Consider the following 20061-nt stretch of genomic DNA (forward strand, 5'->3'; position numbering starts at 1 on the left):
GCCCCGCCCCTCAAGCCCGCGCCGCCCGTTTCAGGCCCGTTGGCACCAGGCTAACAGCTCTACAACATCGGCGGCCCTGGACGCCGCTGGCGGCCCTCCCTCGGCAGCCCGGCCCCACAAAGCCCTCTCAGGTGAACACCGATGCTCACGAGCTGTGCATCCTAGGGCTTCTGTGTGACTTCTCTGAGCTCTTAGGGTCACAGGGCTAGAGTATTAGCATTGTGGGACATGAGATGGAGCCCCCTAGAGGTCCATAAAATCAGACACCGAGTTTAGAGTTATGGACTGCACAGTCTAGTGACCACTAGACAGAGTTCACTGAGGCTATCTATGCATTGTGGTCACTGGGGGAAACTGCCAGTGAGGTGTCTGGTGAGTGGGCTGTGTTCTTGCCTGAGGTACACTTTGGAGAGGAAGTCTCTTGACTAGAGCAGCGGTTCTCAACCTGTGGTTTGAGATTCCTCAGGGTCACCTAAGACCATCGACCATCGGAAAACACATATTAACATAATTCATAATAATAGCAAAAAGTTATGAAGTAGCAATAAAATAATGTAGCCAGGTCTGGTGGTGGCGCTAGTCTAAGGCAGAAACAGAAGGATCTCTGAGTTCCGGGACAGCCAGGACTACACAGAGAAACCTGGTCTCGAAACAACAATGTTATGGTTAGGGTACACCACGTGAGGAGCTATATTAAATGGTTGCAGCATCAGGAAAATTGATATCCACTGGACTACTGGGTCCCTCAGGCTCCCAGCTGTCCACTGGTTTCCTCTCTCTATCCTGCCCTCCCACTTCCTGAGTCTCAGTTTTCCTTGATAATCACGGAAAAGCAGGTTCAGTCTCCCAGGACAACTGGTGCTGGGCCCAGAGGACGCCCTGCCCCAAGATGCCCTAGGGACACACATGACTCAGACACGAACAGTCCCTGACCCTGGGGGAGATGCGGGGTTCAGCAAACACTAAGTGAAAGCTCTAGAAGAAGAGAGGTGACCAGAGGCAGGATGGGGGACATCCCAGCTGCACAGGAAGCCCCTAGGAGGCGCAAGATCCAGACGGGCCGTTCTGGGAAGTACAGAATGAAACCTGAAGGGTGAGGAACCCCACCTATCAGGGAGGGTGAGGATGCTGTGGACTGGGGGCGGGTGGCAGGCTGGGAGATTGCTGGAGTATTGGGAGTGTGGGGGTGCAGAGTTGCCAGGGATGAGGGGGGCAACTGTTAGTTGCCTGAGTACAATTTGTTAAGACTTATGGTGAAGACCTAGGTCCCCAGCTACAACACCAGAACATCCAGGTAATGTAGAACACCCCTGTCATTTTAGCTACTCCAGGAGGCTGAGGCAAGGGAATCATACGTTCAAGGCCAGCCTGTTCTATACAGTGAGACCCTGCCTCAAAACATAAATGATCAGAAAGGTTATCAGGTTGACATGTGTCACCACACTTAGCATCCCCAAGGCCAGACCACAGACATCCACCTGCCTCCATGTCCTGAGTTCTGGGATTAAAGGCATGTGCCACCACACCAGGCTAGATCTATTTTTAAATGGCTCTATGCTCATACACACAGGCTGTGAGATGATGTCACATATATACCCCTCAGCCCCGTGGGGTCAATCAGCGAACATGGATTGAGCACACACGTGTGGGGTGCTTGTTGGGCCTTTTGGGAACAGGTGGAACAGGGGGGCACAGGGCAGACTGTTGGGGCAGCCAGGACGTCCTCAATGCTCCCTCGGCCAGGCCACAGCACCTCAGCAGCAGTGCCCCTCATCCCGGGTATAAGGCTGGGTCCCAAAAGCCCAGAGTGGAGAGTTCAGATGGACGATTGGTGTGAGAGAGATAATCTCCACTATGCTACACCCCAGCTTTTGTTTTTATTCCAAGACAAAATCTTGCTACAAAACCTATGCCTGGCTGGGTTGCAATCTGTCTGCTTCAGCCTCCCAGGCATAAGATTGACGGTCTGGGCAGACACCTCACCCCCAGCAGGACTGTGGGGAAGAGTGATTGATTGTGATTTAGGGCTCTTTCTTCCCACCCCACAGCCCCACCAGCATGGATGATGTTCACCTTGGGGAAGATCTAGAGGATAAAGACACAGGTGTGGCCCCATGTCACCAGTAAGGCAGGGTGGAGAGGGGAACTTGGGGTGGCGGCTCACCCCCCAGCCAGCACTACAGATCAGGATGGGGTTGCCAGGGCTGGGGCTCTGTCCTCAGTCTATCCTGTGATGAGTTCCTGGGACCCTGCTCTCTGATGGAAATGAAATGGCTTGTGGGTAAGAGGCCAACTGTCACTGCACCCACGATCTGCCTCCAGGTGCAGAGACTGTTGGGTCCCCAGCAGCTCCCCTGTCTCGTCCCGCTGTTTACCAAGTTCCTGGCCTGAGATGGGCATCAATGTACCTGGGGTCCCTGGGGGCCTATTAGCCCTCAGGCTCCAGGGCGACTGCCTGAGGTTGTCCCTAGCGGAGCCCCAGCAGCGCCTGCTGCCCTGTTCTCTCCACAGCGTTCACCTGGGAGGTGAAAGCCAACGATCGAGCCTACCACAAGCAGTTCAGGAAGAAGGGCTTTCTGTGGTGGAGAGAGGAGAAGTATAAGGTGAGTCACCCCTGGACAGCTGCTCTCCATGGTGCCTGACCCCATAGTGCGCCAGGATCCACCCTGGGAGTTCTCAGAGTTATTTTTTTAAAGGAGACCTCACAGGTAAACTAGTTTGCACTTTAACTCCCGAACCTCCTGCCTCAGCTTCCCCAGCACTAAGGAATTTATTGCAGGATTAGGAATGGATGCTGAATGCTGGGGTCAGGGAGGAAGGTGGGCTCCATCTCTTGAGTCATGCCCAATCACCTCACCGGGGGATTCAAGGCAGGGCTCCACCTTGGCCACGCCCCCAGCCCTCACAGGGGGATTCTAGGCGGGGCTTTGAGCATACATTTTACCTTTTACTCAATAAAGAGTGACTTTCAGTTCTCTCTGTCATCCAGGCAGGATCCTTCAGGCCCAGCCTCCTGGGTGCTGGGAAGACAGGACAGTGTTACCAGGCATTTCATGCCCTCCTTATTTTAATCATGACAGTGATGTCCATTCTCTCCCAGTCCCTAATTTCACCTCGTTCCCTATGAGCTAATTCTACATATATGTCAGTTCAGGACTCCCATCAGGCATACCCACAATCCCTTGCTGTGTCTCACTCAGCTCCATGACTTTGCACTAAGTAGAACCTCAATTAATGCCTGCTGGAAGCCTTGCATTCAGCTGGCGCTCCATCAAGACCTTGCTTCCATCAAGACTGGCTGGAAGCCTTACAGTTTTCTTATCCTCGATGCTGGCCCGGCGGGCATTCAGTATCGGCTTGGTATATGCTTTATTGATGCTGCCTTATAGGGTGGGACGGGTGGACAGTCAGATGCCGTGGGCAGGGCTGGCCAGGGGCTCCTGTAATGGGGGCAGCGCGGCATGCCGACAGCTGATGGCTCTTGTTCTAGAGCAACGCCATCCACACGGCCAAGTACAACTTTTTCTCCTTCCTGCCTCTGAACCTGTTTGAGCAGTTCCATCGTATGTCCAATCTCTACTTCCTTCTCATCATCATCCTGCAGGTGGGCGGAGCAGGGCGGGACCAGAGGATGGGCGAGGTGTGGGTGGAGCAGGGCCAGCGGGCAGGCGGGGCGTCGGTAGGGCGGATGGGGCGGGGTGGGGCAGGGCCAGCGGGTGGGTGGGTGAGGTGGGGCCTCAGGGTCGCTAGAGCCGCCTTGAAGGGGTCATTTCTCTGAAGACTCTTGTGTTCTTGTCTGTGTGACTGTGTGACTGGCGGCCTTAAAGTCCCTCTTGTCTCCCTCCTGCGTGCTAGCTGCCCAGGCCCTGGCAAGCAGGAGGGGCATCATATATGCTGAAAGCCAAAGGTGGGTGCATGAGATGGGTTTTATATTCATCAAGCACTATACTGGGGCCTTGTATTCAGCAGGTGCTCAGTAAATGCTGGCATTCAGCAGGTGCTCCTCCCATGCTGGCTAGAGGAAATACATGCAATAGTAATTTAGCAAATGCTGCCCCAAAGGCCTTATATTCAGCAGGCACTCAGCATGCTGAATGAAGACCTTACATTCAACAGGTGCTCATGACATTCAGTAAATGCTGGCTGCAGGATGAGGAAGGCACAGCACTCTTACCAATGTAGGCTTCACAGGGTCCCTTCCACCGCACTCACCTGGTGGGCTCAGGTGCACCCACCAGCCCAGCACCTCATTTCTGCTCTGCTTTTACCCATCAAATTACAAAGCATGTATTGAGCACCAGCTGTGTGCAGGAGAGTCAACCAGGCCACGCCCACCATGACCTCTTGTCTGCAGAAGACTTGAGAAGTGGCAGTCCAGGACTGCAGTGGTCTGTGACTGTTCCCTAGAGGTGGCAGGACAGGGCTCAGAGATGAAGGAGGAGGAACCTGGTTTCCTGGGAGGGGACGGGACAGGAAGGGAAGGTGAGAGCTGTGTGAAGAGGGCAGGGTAGAGGTCATTGGTGCTCTCCTGGTACCCACAGAGCATCCCTGAGATCTCCACACTACCCTGGTTCACCATCTTTGCACCTCTGGTCTGCCTGCTTGTGATCCGAGCCACCCGTGACCTGGTTGATGATATTGTGAGTGAGGCCAGGATGGCGATGGCCAGGGTATGGGGCCACGCACAAGGAGCAGAGAGTGAGCACAGGGGGAGCCACTGTGGGCAGACACCCTCAGGCTCTGCCTCTCTGTCTTGGGAATCCACTCTGGGGACAGGCAATGGCACAGTTGGGCAGGAACCTGGGCAGAGTGGGGACAGGGCCACCTCTCTGATCCTCATTGTGCTGGTCCAGGGTCGACACAGGAGTGATAAGATCATTAACAACAGACCCTGCCAGATCCTGAGAGGGAAGAGGTGAGGCTGACAACTACCACAGGGATGGGGGACGTCTGGGGACAATGAGATTCTAACATATGGGGGAGGCCACTGGGAGGCTAGTACCTTCCCACACTGTCCTAGCTTATTGTCTGTTGCTGTGGTAAACAGCATGACCAAACATGACTTGGGAGGAAAGGGCTCACTGCAGCTCACAGCTACAGTCCATTGGGAGGGCAGTCAGGCAGGAACGTGCTCAAGGCTGGAGCTGATGCAGAGGCCTTAGAGGCTTGCTGGGCCTGCTGTCTTATACAGCCCAGGACTGGCCACACCCACAGGGGTGGGTCCCTCCCACGTCAATCATCCGTCAAGAAAATGCCATAAAGACTTGCCCACCCAACCAGGTGGTGGTGTCCACACCTTTAATCCCACACCTTTTGTCTCAGGAGACAGAGGCGGGTGTATCTCTGTGAGTTCAAGGCCAGCCTGGTCTACAAAGGGAGTTCCAGGACAGGCTCCACAGCTACAGAGGCACCCTGTCTCAAAATACGTAACTAGGACACACACTAGGTGCATCCCAGTTGAGACTGAACTGAACCTAAGCCTGAACTTATTAGGAAGCTGCTGTCTGGCATGCTGGGGTTGACTCTGGCTCTGTGGAGTATAGAGTTCAGACAAAGGGAACTCCTTGAGGACAGGCTAAGGACAGGGATGGGGCCTGGAGAGTGCAGCATGGGCCCTGTGTGGGGAACATAAGTGGAGGCAGCAGCAGCTGAGCTGAGCCTTGCAGGGTGGTGGCTCAGCAGGGGCAAGAGCCCCAGAGGTGGCTCCAGCAGCTGCAGTGAAGGCTAGGCACATGGGCAGGGTGAGCCATGCCCTGATTCCCTGCCCTCCTTGTAGTTTCCTGTGGAAGAAATGGAAGGATCTGTGTGTGGGGGATGTGGTGTGTCTCGCCAAAGACAGCATCGTCCCGGTGAGCCCCCCCCCACAAGTGCCCTTGGGGGAAGGTCCACCAGCAGTCCTGACTCCTCCCTGCCCCATCCCAGGCCGACATGCTCCTGTTGGCCAGCACAGAACCCAGTAGCCTGTGCTACGTGGAAACTGCAGACATTGATGGGTAAGAAGCAGTGGCTTACCTGGGGGCTTGGGCGACAGGATCCCTGCTTCCCCTGTGGCTAAGAGACAGCCAGGTAGTCCAGCTAAGCTTTCAGGGCAACAGTGTATCTGCTCCCAGTCCAGACCGCTTAGGCCCAGCCTTGACCATGGGCAGTTGTGCTGTGTGGCCTCAGACAAGGCCCTCGCCCTCTCTGAGCCTCATCCTTCTGTTCATAGGTGCTCAGCAAAAGTGGGCAAGGGCCTAGAAGGAAGTACAGCTTCTTACTGAAGGGTGTCATCCACGGCTACATTTTTTCCATGACTTTCACTCTGCTCTTGTCCCTAGGGAGACCAACTTGAAGTTCAAACAGGCTCTGATGGTCACACACCATGAACTTACTAGCCCAAAGAAGATGGCTTCCTTCCAGGGTGAGGGGACCAGGGCAGGGCTGTGTGCCTCTCTATGCCTCCTTTGCTGGGTCAAGATGGATGGTGGGTGGGGTCTGCACAGCTGGGGTCAGTCTTTGCCAGCCTGTGGCGCCTGAGTCTCTTCTTCCATGCTAACACCCTGGAAAGGGACCCCATGCCTCACGCCCTACATACCCGCAGTTCCTTTTCTACCACAAAAAAAAAAAAAAAAAAAAAAAAAAAAAAAAAAAAAAAAACCTCCCAAGCTGGCATAGTCACTGTTTGGCAAAAGCCAATTAAGAGATTTTATTTTTTTCTGTCTTAGTGCAAAGGTAATTTACTCTCGTGGCATAAATGCGCATATCATCTCAAACCACAGCACACCTGACTTGGTTTCTCTAATCTTCCTTAGAACTTAACAATTATTCTAGCACTGAGGAGGCTGAAGCAGGAGGATCCCAGGTTTGAGGGCTGGTGAGATGACTCAGTGGTTAAGAGCACTTGATGCTCTTGCAGAGGACATGAGTTTGGTTCTCATTGGCTCCAGAAGACCTGGAGCCTCTGGTCTCCACAGGCTCCTGCACACATGTGCACACATCTATACACAGTTGTGTAACTAAAAGTTTAAGGCTGGGCACATCTTTAATCCCAAACACTGGGGAGGCAGAGGCAGGAGGATCTCTGTGAGTTCGAGGCCAGCCTGGTCTACAGAGGGAGAGTTCCAGGACAGGCTCCAAAGCAACACAGATAAACCCTGTCTCCAAAAACAAACAAACAAAAACAAACAAAACAAAAAGATGTGTCCTATAGATTGACTAAGAACAAACAATTACAGTAAAGGCTGGAAGAAGGATTCAGTGTGACCTCTGGGCACTCAGTGTGAACCTATGTGGTTCACATTCTAGGTTTTCCTGGCACTGACCTGTGAGTACAAAGACCTCTGTGGCTTTTGCACCCCTCTGTCATGCAAGACCCCAGGGCCTACAGGGCATCTGGCACACAGTACATGCTCATTTAGTGTGTCAAGTGAGAAGGAGGAAGTTCCAGAGTAGACCGTGTGTGGGGGTGGCAGAGGGGCCCCAGTGCAAGCCTCCCTGATCTTTGGGTCTCCTCCTCTGAAGGACAGAGCTTCCTCCTCCTTGGAATGCTGGGTGGTCAACAAGTCAGGACCCCCAAGGGATTATCCATGCTAAACATGCCTTGGGAAAATGCTGAACTCAGAGTCTTTGCCTGTCTTCTATGCCTGTCCCCCATGGGTCACACATGACCACTAGGCCCTGGGCTCTTAAAACAGCAGAGGATCATGGGTGAGGCTGCCTTCTGCTGGAGCCAAATGTCCTTAGCTTTATCTCTTCTTTATTTTGTTGATTTTTAAAAAAGATTTCTTTTTTTCTTTCAGACAGGGTTTCTCTGTGCAGCCCTAGCTGTCCTTGAACTCACTCTGTAGACCAGGCTGACTTTGAACTCATAGAGATCCCCCTGCCTCTGTCTCCTGAGTGCTGGGATTAGAGGAGTGCCACCACCTTTCTAGAACTTATCTTTCTGGGCACACAGGATTGAGTTATTCATCATCAGAATAAGTTTTCACCAAATTGTGACATGCTTAAATATGCAAAAACCAAACAACTTGGGGTTTGAACCAACACTGGCTACTGAGTTGCCTTAAGCAGAACTGCTTTTTTGCCTCCTGTGGGTCATCTGTCTGTAGACCTGTGAGGGTCACAGAGATGTCTGAGGAGGGGTGGCTCACAGACACTGTTGTCATTGAAAGCATGGACATTGAAGCCACATCCATCCAAGATGCTGCCACAAGGGAAAGGTTGGAGAGGGAGGGAGGGCTATTGGTTTGCAAAAACTGTGTATGCAAAGGTCTCGAGGCCATGACACATCGACTTTGGAGCATGTCAAAGGAAGTTGAGAGATGGTGCTGGGGTGCCAAGAGGGACATGTGGACCTAGGAGGGTAGTGATAGGAATGTGGCAGGACCAAGGCCAGTGCCGAGGCCATATGGCCGATGCTCACTGGATCCCACAGGTACAGTGATTTGTGAGGAACCCAACAGCCGGATGCATCACTTTGTGGGGAGCCTGGAGTGGAACAGCAGTAAGTACCCACTGGACATCGGGAACCTCCTCCTGCGTGGCTGCAAGATTCGCAACACAGACACCTGCTATGGCCTGGTCATCTATGCTGGTACGGTGCAGTAGACATCTGGATTAGGGAATTGAGGGAGAACCTTGAAGTTAGTGAGGGACCCAAAGCCTGCATGATGTGGGCCCTGGGTACTGTCAGATGGGCTAGTGGTCAGTGCTCTGGTTATTGCTGAGAAAATGGAATGTTGTGTAGAGGGAAGGAAGGATGGGTGGGTGAGTGAATGGTGGATGCATGGGTGGATGGACAGATGGGTGGGTGGGTGGATGGGTGGGTGGTTGATAGATGGATGCATGGATGGGTGGATGAGTGAATGAGTGGATTGATGAATGGGTGAATGGATGGATAGGTAAATGGATGGGTGATTGAATGGTTGGATACATGGGTGAATGGATGAATAGATAGATAGGTGGACACTTGAATGGTGTGCAGGGATGGAAATAAATCTTACAGGTTTAGACACAAAGATCATGAAAAACTGTGGGAAGATTCATCTGAAGAGGACCAAGTTGGACCTGCTGATGAACAAGCTGGTGATCCTGGTAAGGTATCCAGGAGAGCTTGGGGCTCTGAGGAACAAGGTGGTGGCTCAACTCTCTGCAGATACCCTGTTGCTTCCTCATCCTCCCTCCTCTTCCTCCTGGTTGTTTTTATTGCTGCGCAGCCCTTGGTAATTTTGAACTCCCATCCCCCTGCCTATACTGACGTCACAGACCTACCCTGGGCTCCTTTTGTATTATGTTTTATGGTCGCCTGATGTAGAAGGATCAGGACTCAGAGGCCAGCTTGTATTAGACAAGGAACCCCAAGGCCGGACCAGAACCCTTAGAGATCCCTCCTGCCCTCTTGTTCTCCCTTAACCCGGGCACCCTGTGTCTGCTGGATCCCTGTGTGCAACGCTTCTACCATCTCCATCTACCTCACAGATCTTCATGTGCCTGGTGGTCGTGTCCCTGGTGCTGACATTGGGCTTCACCTTCATGGTGAAAGAGTTCAAAGGCAAACACTACTACCTGTTGGCACTGCACAAGAGCACAGAAGCCATGGAGTCTTTCTTCATTTTCTGGGGCTTCCTCATCTTGCTCAGCGTCATGATACCCATGGCCATGTTCATCATGTAAGCTTCAGGACAGGCCTTAGGGGGTTCCTTCCCACAGGTTGTGGAACTTGGATCAAAACTGACTTCAGCATGGACTTGGCCATTTGCAGTGCTGAGTTCATCTACCTAGGCAATAGCTTTTTCATCAACTGGGATCTCAATATGTACTACGAGCCCCTGGATATGCCAGCGAAGGCCCGCAGCACCAGCCTCAATGACCAGCTGGGTCAGGTGCAGTACATCTTCTCAGACAAGACCGGGACGCTGACACAGAACATCATGACCTTCAAGAAGTGCTGCATTAATGGCTGCATCTACGGTGATGTCCCCAGCCCCTGCCCCCACAACTTCCTAGTGAGGTTGCCCTGGGGGGTCAGCTAATGAACACCTGAACTCAGAACCAGACCATGGGCCATGTGGACCCAAACTTGATAATATCAGGTGTCCCCTGGAAGCCTGAACCTGGGTGGAGGAATCCCTAAGTGTGGGCTCCACAGGGGCAGCCAAATCCTGAATCAGGTTCTTTCCCCAGATTCGGATGATGAGCATGGCATACTCCGAAAGGTAAGCCCCGTGGACCCAGCCTGATGGAAAGCACAGGTAGGCCTGGATGGGGTTAGTGGCAGATCACCTGACCCTGCCTGCTCCCTGCTGTCTCCAGCGGAACCCATATGCCTGGAACCAGTTCGCCGATGGCAAACTCCAGTTCTACAATAAGGAGCTGGAATCCCTTGTGCAAGGCCAGCAGGATACAGTAGTGAAGGAGTTCTGGCGTCTTTTAGCCATCTGCCACACTGTGATGGTACAGGAGAAAGACAGTGAGTGGCCAGGCATGGTTTGTCTCTGCCCGCCATCCAGGGGCCACTGGCTCAGCCTCTTGGACAGAAGTCCCCAGAGCCTGGAGGCTGTTCAATGCATTTCCCACATTGGGTCCCCAGGGACTGTATCTTTCCCTTGCCTTAGAGCTGGAAGTTAGGTTCTGTTGTGTGATCCCTGTCCAAGGGGCCAGGCTGTGGCAAGGGGCTGCTAAGAGATGGCTGGCCAACCCTTCTCACCCACAAACCTCACCCCTCCTTATCCCCACTCCACCCCCTCCCATCCCCACTCCACCCCCACCCCTTCTTACCCATCCCCCTTTCTCTCTGTCAGACCAGCTGCTGTACCAGGCTGCCTCCCCTGATGAGGAGGCACTGGTCACCGCTGCCCGGAACTTTGGCTACGTGTTTTTGTCTCGGACCCAGGACACCATTACCCTGGTGGAGCTGGGGGAGGAACGGGTCTACCAGGTTCTGGCCATGATGGATTTCAACAGTGTTCGAAAACGGATGTCAGTGCTGGGTAAGCCCCAGCCCCCACCCCCTGCCGCCCCTGTGCCTTGCAGCAGAGGGCAAGCAGACATCAGGGCCTTCTCCCCTCCTCTCACAGTCCGAAACCCAGAGGGTTCCATCTGCCTCTACACTAAGGGTGCTGATACAGTCATTTTGGAACGCCTTCACACGAAGGGTACCATGGAGGAGACCACAGAGGAAGTCTTAGCTGTGAGTCTCCTGCTGGGGAGGCCAGTGTGCATGAGTGTGGAGACAGGCAGTCACATACATGAGCAAGTCGCTCATGGCCCAAAATGTTCACCCCATTCCACTCCCCACCCATACACAGAAGGGGACAGGAGCTGAATCTGCAGCATCTTTCTACTTCACACAGGGTACCCCAAGGGTGCTTTGGGTGCCTCCCCTTCCCAGCTACAGCTGTAGATTTGCTCTCCATAGCTGAAGCCAGGTTTCCTTGGCTCAGTGTTGGAGGATGTGGCTCGTCTCCTGCTGGCCTGTACCCCTTGGTCCCTCCTCACTGCAGCACCACTTGCCACATTCTCTGAGCTCAGGGGGCAAGGTGGACCTCTGCACATGCCCCTCAAATGATGGCTCTGTTATTCACTTCTTTTAATCCTCAAGTCACAGCCCTAAGACCCACCTCCAGAGGCCCTCGGATAACTTAGAACTGTCTTTGCCCTTAGTCCAATGCTGTCTGGAATGTCCTTAGTTCTGCAGGGCTGGGAGTGTCTGCGTGTTCAAAGGCTTTGCTGAGGGTTCTCAGGTGCCCTCTGTCGTGGGGAGAGGGGATCTAGGCCCTTCAGATTAAGATTCCAGGGGCTCAATTAGTTGGACCAACTTTCCATGGAGTGGTTGGGTAAACTGCGGTCCAGTGAAGAATCCAAGCCTGTCTGAGGTGCCCACCACCATGGAAAGCTAGTGTGACAGTCAACCTTGACCTCCCATCCCACCACACCCCCATCAACCAATAGCTGTGGTCCATGCCCCTGAGGCCATTAAGGGATAGAGGGACACAATAAGCAAGTTTTCCTGGACCTTTTCCCTGGATCCCTGGCCATCAAGAGTGAACGCGTTTCATATCTGCCCAAGGGCCTGAGAGGGAAAGCCTTGAAGGATGCTAGGTGTCAAAAATGTCTGCTTGCCATGGTGATGTTAGGAGGAGTCCTGGGATGGGGACCCTGAGTTGGATGGATTACAAGGGGGAGGACCTGTAGGACCTTAGAATTGACTGAACAGCTGGGGCAGAGACACGCCTGTCATCTCAGCTCTGGAGTTCTGAGGCAGGAGTGTGAGAAAGAATTGGCTGAAGCATGTATAGGGACGGTGTTAGCAGGGTGGGTGCTACCTGTGCAAAGGTCCAGAGGCACAGGGGCACTGGTGACTGGGGACAAGGACCCTGAGGACTGGGTCGGTGTTCATGGTTGGGGCTACTGCAGTCCTTCGCAGAGCAGACCCTGCGCACCCTGTGCCTGGCCTACAAGGAGGTGGAGGAGGATGCATACAAACAATGGGAACCCGAGCATCTGGAGGCCACCCTCCTGCTGCAGAACCGTGCTCAGGCCCTGCACCTGGTGTATGACAAGATGGAACAGAACCTGAAGGTGGGTGGACTGGGAAGTTGGGGACCGGCCGCCTGGGCCCCTTGGATCTGGGTCTTGGCGCCTGAAAACATACTTGCCTCCCGCAGCTGCTGGGAGCCACGGCCATTGAAGACAAACTGCAAGATGGCGTTCCTGAGACCATCAAGTGCCTCAAGAAGGGGAACATAAAAATGTGGGTGCTGACCGGGGACAAGCCAGGTGGGTCCCTGGCTCTGCTGCCCCAGAATGCATGCTGCACCTGGGGCGCTGTCCCGCCAGCTGCATTGTCCCCAGGACTGGGACACATGCCTCATGCAATCCCCCTCGCTCCGGGAGAGTTTCAATCACGACCATCACACAGCAGGGTGGGGACCCCTTCACACCCTTGGAGACACACCTGCCCTGAGATGACCTCCTGTTGACCTCCAGGTCAGCGTTGAGGGGCTCCCTCTTACCCATGTATAGACATGCCCACTCTGACCATTTTTGAGGTTTTAATTTTTGTTAGTTTTTGTTTGGTTTTTAATTTGTTTTCTTTTGATTTTTTGTTTGTGACTTTCAAAATAAATTTGACATTTTCGTGTTTGCTCAAAGTGTGGTGGGCCTCAGGATCCCAGCCTCCATCCCACTTCCTGGGTTCCCGGTGCTTCCCCATCCCTTTCAGACGCCCCAGGCCCAGGGGCCAAAGTCCTAGGGCTACCTCTGATTGGCCAGCTCTGTTATGACACACAGCACTCTGGACCAATCATTGCGGCCTGCCAGGGGGTGGGGGAGGAGGCCGCAAGAGACGGGGGGGGGGAGGGGGGGAGGGAGGGCGTGATGGACAGGGTCTCCAGGCCCGGGGGCGGGGCCTCTGGATCTGTGGCTGAGCCGAAGTGTGTGCACCTACCTACCTGGCTGGTTTTGCAGAGACTGCAGTGAACATTGGTTTTGCGTGCAAACTGCTGTCGGAGAACATGCTCATTTTGGAAGATAAGGACATCAAGTAAGCAAGTCGTCCTCCCTGGTACTCTCAAATGGTCCCATGGGTAGGAGGTAGGACGATGGCACCACCTTTCCATCCATCCCATGTTCCCACAGTCGTTTACTGGAGAACTACTGTAGGAACGAAAGCGAACAGCAGAGGGCGTTCAAGATAATGACCCACCACAACATGGCCTTGGTTATCAAAGGAGAGTTCTTGGTGAGTGTCACTGAGGGTGAGGAGCAGCTGGGTTGGTGAAACCTGGAGTGGGAGATGCAGGCCTAGTGACCCAAGCCCCTTCTCCTCCATCCCACCCCCACACCCGACACTCAGGATCAGCTGCTTCTGTCCTTGCGCAAGGAGCCTCGAGCTCTAGTCCAGAATGCAGTGGTGGATGAGGTCCCTCAGGAGCTGGGTCTGTCCAGGATGGACTTCCTCCAGGCGCGGAGGATCTCCCAGATGTGGCGAAACATTGGATCATCCCTGGCACAATCCCCATCAGTCGCCTCCAAGATCCACGAGAGCCCCGAGGAGCAGCGGGAGAGGGCCTTTGTAGAGCTGGCCTCCAAATGCCAGGCTGTCATCTGCTGCAGGGTGACACCCAAGCAGAAGGCCCTGGTGGTGGCCTTGGTGAAGAAATACCAGAAGGTGGTGACGCTGGCCATCGGAGATGGAGCCAACGACGTGAACATGATCAAGAGTGGGTGCTGGGCCTGTGGCTGGGGGCAGGGGTGGAGGTGGATCTTGGTGACTGGGCCCCTGATGGTTGATGCGGGCTGTCATGGCCCTCGCCTGCAGCTGCAGACATCGGCGTGGGGCTAGCAGGTCAGGAGGGCATGCAGGCTGTTCAGAACAGCGACTACGTGCTGGCCCAATTCTGCTACCTGCAGCGGCTGCTCCTTGTGCACGGGCGCTGGTCCTACATGCGAGTCTGCAAGTTCCTGCGTTACTTTTTCTACAAGACGGTGGCCAGCATGATGGCCCAGATATGGTTCTCCATATTCAGCGGCTTCACTGCACAGGTGCGCTGACGGGTATATTGTTGCATGTCTATCATCCTGACACTAGGGAAGCTAAGGCATGAAGACTGCCACTAGTACAAGGCCACCTAGGCAGATCAGGTGTGGTGTGCACACCTATCATGACAGTGTGGGGTTATGAGGCAGGAGTATTACCATGGATTCTAGATAGCTAGGTTGGTCCTGGCAGTGGTGGCACACGCCTCTAATCCAAGCCCTTGGGAGGCAAAGGCAGGCGGATCTCTGTGAGTTTGAGACCAGCTTGGTCTACAGAGCAAGTTCCAGGACAGCCAGGGCTACACAGAGAAACCCTGTCTTGTAAAACCAAAAAATAACATAAAATATAGTTAGGTCGATAGTAAGACTGTTTGGCTGGGGCTCACCTACATGTACAGAGCCTACTAGGCGCCATGCTTGGTGCTGGGGGTGAAACCCAGGGTTTCGTGCATGCAAGGTTGGGCTCCAGCTGGACAGCCTCCTGCATCCACATCCCCAGGGTTGGGTTGCTTAGGCTCTGTGAGCCTGGTGTTTATTCTTAGCAAAGTTAGGTCTGTCATCAAGAGAAGACCTGAACCCCAGATTGGCTGTCACTGGGTCTCTTCTAGCTCTTTAGTCTCTAGCTCCTTTAGTTAGATCCAAACTTGATGCAATTCTAGAGCAATCTAGAAGCTCATTCTCCAACGGCTTGTGGAACCTCCCAAGCCTTACACATTCCTCCAAAGTACCAGACTTTGATGTCTGTCATTGCTTGTTGCTTGTCCCAAGTGGTTGGCCTCTGGCTGCTGGGGCTCCTGTGTGAGGTACACCTGGATGTCTGGTGAGGGTCTCACCTCCCTTGCAGCCCCTGTATGAAGGCTGGTTCCTGGCTCTCTTTAACCTGCTGTACTCTACGCTCCCAGTCCTGTACATTGGTCTGTTTGAGCAGGTGAGTGGCATGCAGGATCTTGTGCCCTGTCTGCCCCCAGCAGGCCACCTACCCTTTCCAGAGCTCTGTCTCATGGAGCTCTCATGTGGGAGCCCTGTACCCCCAGAGTCCCCACCTCCAGACTCCCCTACCCGCAGGCTCCCCCACTGGACTCTCCCACCCCCAGGCTCTCCCCCACTGGACTCCCCCCTAACAGGCTCTCCCTCCTGTCCAGGACATGACTGCTGAAAAGAGCCTAAAGATGCCAGAGCTGTATGTGGCTGGCCAGAAAGATGAGCTGTTCAACTACAGCATCTTCCTGCAAGCCATTGTCCATGGTATCCTTACATCTCTCATCAACTTCTTCATGCCGGTCCTCATGCGCAGTGACATTTCCAAGTATGGCAGCTCTAGTGACCACCAGTCCTTTGGGGTACTGGTGGCTATATCTGGGTTGCTGACTATCACCCTGGAGGTAGGTGGAACCCTGACATCTGAGAAACCATGGAGGCCTCTGCCTCACACTGACTTTTTATTCTATCCTCTTAAATTTTTACCATGATGGCACAGCCTTTAATCCCAGCACTGGGGAGGCAGAGGCAGGCAGATCTCTGTGAGTTTGAGGCCAGCCTGGGAAGTTTCAGGAACTTCCTGAATTTTGTTTGTTTTTTTGTGGGTTTTTTGTTTTTGTTTTTTTTTTTGTTTGTTTGTTTGTTTTTGTTTTGTTTTGTTTTGTTTTGAGACAGAGCTTCTCTGTGTAGTAGCCCTGGCTGTCTTGGAACTCACTCTGTAGACCAGGCTGGTCTCAAACCCGCAGAGGTCCTCCTGCCTCTGCCTCTCCAGTGCTGGGATTAAAGGTGCGTGCCACCACTGGGCTTCCTGAAGCTATTTTGTGGGGTTTAACTTCCTGCTTCAGGAGCTTCCTGCAGAATGGACCGTTATGGAACAATTGCATATGTGGTCAGGTTACCTGGCCATGGGCTTTGTAGATTTTTGTCACTGCCCCCTATCTAGCTTTGGGTTGGCTGGGATGACAGGTGTGTGCAGTCACACTCAGCAAGCAGCTTTATGTGGGTACAGGGGATGTGAACTCAGGTCCTCAGGCTTACACAGAAAATATTTTACCCACTGAGCCATCTCCCCAGGACTCCATTGAAATTACAACTAATTAGGTTGGGCTGCCTAGTGGGCTCCAAGTATCTTCCCATCCTCAGTGCTGGGAATCAGGCATGCACAGCCATATTCTAAGCTTCTACATGGGTGTTGGAGATTGCAACTCAGTTTCTCAGCTTGGACACTCCCCAGATCCCCAACACAGACTTCTCCTCTGAGGGTACCCTTCCCTGGACCCTGCGCGTCTTCATCCTGCCTCCTGTTGCTGACCTCCTGACTCTTGTCCAGGTCATTCTTGTCATCAAGTACTGGACGCTCCTGTGTGTGGGCAGCATCGTGCTCAGCCTTGGCTCCTATGTTGTCATGACATGCCTCACTCAGAGCTTCTGGTTGTACAAGATCTCGCCAAAGACCTTCCCATTTCTGTGTGAGCTTCCCTTGTTTGTGTGTGGAGGGCGTGGGCAGGAGGCAGTGACCTCTTGGGTAACAGGAAGGTTGCCGTGACCACCTGGCATCATCTGGAGGAAGGGAGTTGGCAGGGTAGGGTCCTGTGGCTGAGGGGAGGGAAGGGTACCGGTGTTCACCCTCCCCCCCAACTGTTTGCTTTGCTCCCAGTTGCTGATTACAATGTGCTCAGTCAGCCCTCCAACCTACTGGTGATCATACTCAACGTGGCCGTGAACACGATACCAGTCCTGGCCTTTCGCATTATCCATACAGTTGTTGTAAAACTGCGCCCTAAGGTGAGGCACAGCTGGGGAACCTCCCAGCTCCTTCCAGCTATCACAGAAATTGTATCTGGGGACAGTGGATACCGGTCCCTGGGATCCCTGGCAACTCCCAGTGTTCTCAGGGGCCTAAATCCTGAGCACAGTGAGTGTCTTAGGATACTCCTTGACAGCTGGGGCCACTTGGAGGGAAGAAGACAGCTTCAGAATAGTTTAGGCAAAATGGGAAGTAGTCCCATTATCCATCCATGGACTGGCACATATGGCCCAGCCATGTGCTGGAGTACTGCTCAGTCTCCAGAAAGAATGACACCATGACACATCATGGAGAGACCTCAGAAACACTGCGGTCAATGACAGACACAAAGGCCACTCAGTGTGAGACTCCATGCCAGGGAAATACCCCAGATAGGGGAGCCAGAAGTGGGAAGTGGGGTGCTGGCTGACAAGGGCTGCAGAGGAGGCGGGTAACCTCTCGTAGGAATGAGACTTCATTTGGGGTGATGGAATGTTCTGGAAGTTAACAGTTGTACAACTTTGTAAATGTACTTAGAGCTGGAAACTTTTAATGAATCCAAGGTGCTAATTGAAATGTGTTTTAAGATTTATTTTTTATGTGTGTGGGTGATTGTTTTGTCTGCATGCATGTCTGTGCACCGTGTGTGGGCCCAGCGCCCATAGAGGCCAGAGAAGGCATTGGCTCACCTGCAACTGGAGTTAGAGACAGCTGTGAGTTCAAGACCAGGCTGACCTTGAACTCACAGAGATCTTCCTATCTCTGTTTCCTGAATGCTGGAATTACAGGTGTGCACCACCACTGCCTGGCAAGTTTAAGAAAATGTTTAAAAGTCTTTTTTTCTAACATTAAGTCCTGAGTCAGGTCCCAGGGAAAGGTCTACCCACTGCAGAGTCAAGGAAGGACTCGTCAGATTTACATTTCTTTATTTGTATATCGAGGGTGTGGTGGGTGCATGAGAGGTTCTTGTTGTGGGGTGTGTGTGGAGGCCAGAGGACACCTTTTGGGGGTCATTAGGCTTGGTGGCAAGTGTCTTTACCCACCGAGCCATCTTGCAGCCCCTAGTGAAGGACTGGATGCTGGTCCACAGACCAGTTGGGCTGGACCAGTGTTGGGGCCCTAATGCCCTCACTGTCTCCTGTCTCCTCACTCTGCAGGAGGAGGAGGAGGAGGAGGAGGAGGTCCCCACTGAAGAAGTGACTGTGGAGCCTGCCATGAAGCACCTTCGCCGTGGCATCCCCGCCCGCCGATCCAGCTATGCCTTCTCCCACCGTGAGGGCTACGCCGACCTGATCACCCAGGGCACCATCCTGCGCAGGCCCACCGTGGAACTTGGTGGAGACACCATCTTTGAGTCCCTGAACCCATCTGAAGAAGACCTACCCTCGCGCCATAAGGAGTCAATATTTAATCCGCGGAAGATCTCCATCCTGGCTAAAATGAAGCGCAAGCACTATGGAAAGGGGTCCCACGAGGAGGTCCACCCCAATACAAGCTCCCAGACTGGAGACAAACAGGCCACTCAGCACTTGGACACTAGGAAGCTGCCCACCTCCAAAAGCGTCACATCAGGTTCACTCCAGGTGTCCTCCTCGGATGACCAGGCCTTCCACAGTGTGCCCTCAGAGTACACCTTGGATAGTCAGCCAGAGCGCTTGGATGTCAGGACCTCGTCTTGGAGGTCACTTCCCTGGAAGGACTCAGCCTCTCCTAAGCAGAGCCAGCTGGAAGTCCCCACAAAGAAACACAGCCACAGCTCTAGTTGACCAGGAGCCCATGGCTGGGAGATTCCCCAGCCATCCAGTTCAGTGGGACAGTCGCCTGGAAGGGAGCAGAAGCCCACTGCACAGCACTGGCAGCATCTCCCATGGCATGGGCGCCAGTGCCTTTTCAAGGCACATCTCCACCCACACAAGCATACAGCAGCTACCCCGGTCCCGACAGGAGCAGGAATAGCCAGTCAACAAACAGCATCCAAAGACAAGAGGGGTCCGCGTCCTTGCCTTTTCCTAATAAAACAGGGTCCCTCTGACCCAGGAGCTTCTTTGGGCTCACTCCTTCTCCAACTCCTCTTTTGGTAGAAGCCAGGGGAAATCCTGCCCAGGTTTAAAAAAGAAATACCAAAACCAAACCCCCCAAATTATTGAAATACCGACCCTTACTGGTCAGGTAGTTTAATTTCAGGAAAATATTTTTTGTTGGTTTTTGTCCCTCTTTCTGAGTGTATAAATCTACCTTGGCTTCAACTGCACCACAGCACCCTCTGGCCCTAATGAGTAGAGACCTCAGAAGCAAGCCCTTATATAGTCTGCATCTCAGGTCCTCCTGGCTGCTGGGCCCTGACCGGAGTGAGGAGCTCATCCTCCCTCCACTTCCCCGGGCTTCCTTCTGGGGGGGGGTGGAGCCCTGTTCTTTCCCGCTCTGTGCCAGTTCACAGTTGGCCAACACACATGTAGCTGAATGACTAGGAAAGGCTTTACTGAAGGAAAAAGAGCAAAGAAAAATGAAACCGAGCACGGTGATGGTTAACGCTGGTGCTGCTTCTCTGGTTTCTCCCTGTTACCTGAGGGCTGGTGTGGGGAGGGCTGCCCTTCATCTGCTCACTAGGGGCTGAAGCCTTCGGATGAGTCCAAGAGCAGCCCCTGTTTTCTGTTTTCCACTAAAAATTCTTGGGAGCCTTTCTAGCTGAGAGAACCCACCAACACTCACCCTCAGGGGGTCTGAAGGACCACCAGGATAAGCCTGAATAAACTTTGGTTGAACCATTTGGGGACAATAAG

General features: G+C 53.4%; 1 protein-coding gene across 1 annotated transcript; it reads left to right on the forward strand.

Moving 5' to 3' along the window:
- Window positions 1-1001: 1001 nt before the first annotated feature.
- Atp8b3 (ATPase phospholipid transporting 8B3) lies at window positions 1002-19061 on the forward strand. Its single transcript, XM_051177366.1, has 28 exons — window positions 1002-1093; window positions 2049-2104; window positions 2512-2603; window positions 3491-3604; window positions 4542-4640; window positions 4854-4915; window positions 5777-5849; window positions 5923-5993; window positions 6318-6400; window positions 8414-8572; window positions 8984-9072; window positions 9457-9647; window positions 9740-9948; window positions 10162-10193; window positions 10291-10447; window positions 10779-10967; window positions 11055-11167; window positions 12394-12558; window positions 12645-12756; window positions 13447-13522; window positions 13618-13720; window positions 13835-14201; window positions 14300-14523; window positions 15362-15445; window positions 15660-15899; window positions 16826-16964; window positions 17153-17280; window positions 18451-19061. Exons 1-28 carry the CDS (start codon window positions 1005-1007, stop codon window positions 19045-19047), a joined length of 4113 nt encoding a protein of 1370 aa, XP_051033323.1. The 5' UTR covers window positions 1002-1004; the 3' UTR covers window positions 19048-19061.
- Window positions 19062-20061: the final 1000 nt, after the last annotated feature.

This window comes from Phodopus roborovskii, unplaced genomic scaffold (assembly GCF_943737965.1).
Source record: "Phodopus roborovskii unplaced genomic scaffold, PHOROB, whole genome shotgun sequence".
Lineage (NCBI taxonomy): Eukaryota > Metazoa > Chordata > Mammalia > Rodentia > Cricetidae > Phodopus > Phodopus roborovskii.

What these genes read in the sequence shown, in the direction of transcription:
- Atp8b3 (XM_051177366.1), top strand. Translation starts at nt 1,005, where the DNA reads ATGGGGGACATCCCAGCTGCACAGGAAGCCCCTAGGAGGCGCAAGATC. An exon ending in TCTAGAGGATAAAGACACAG is followed by an intron (nt 2,105 to 2,511) that starts GTGTGGCCCCAT and finishes TTCTCTCCACAG; the next exon opens with CGTTCACCTGGGAGGTGAAA. An exon ending in TTGTAAAACTGCGCCCTAAG is followed by an intron (nt 17,281 to 18,450) that starts GTGAGGCACAGC and finishes GAGGAGGAGGAG; the next exon opens with GAGGAGGAGGAGGTCCCCAC.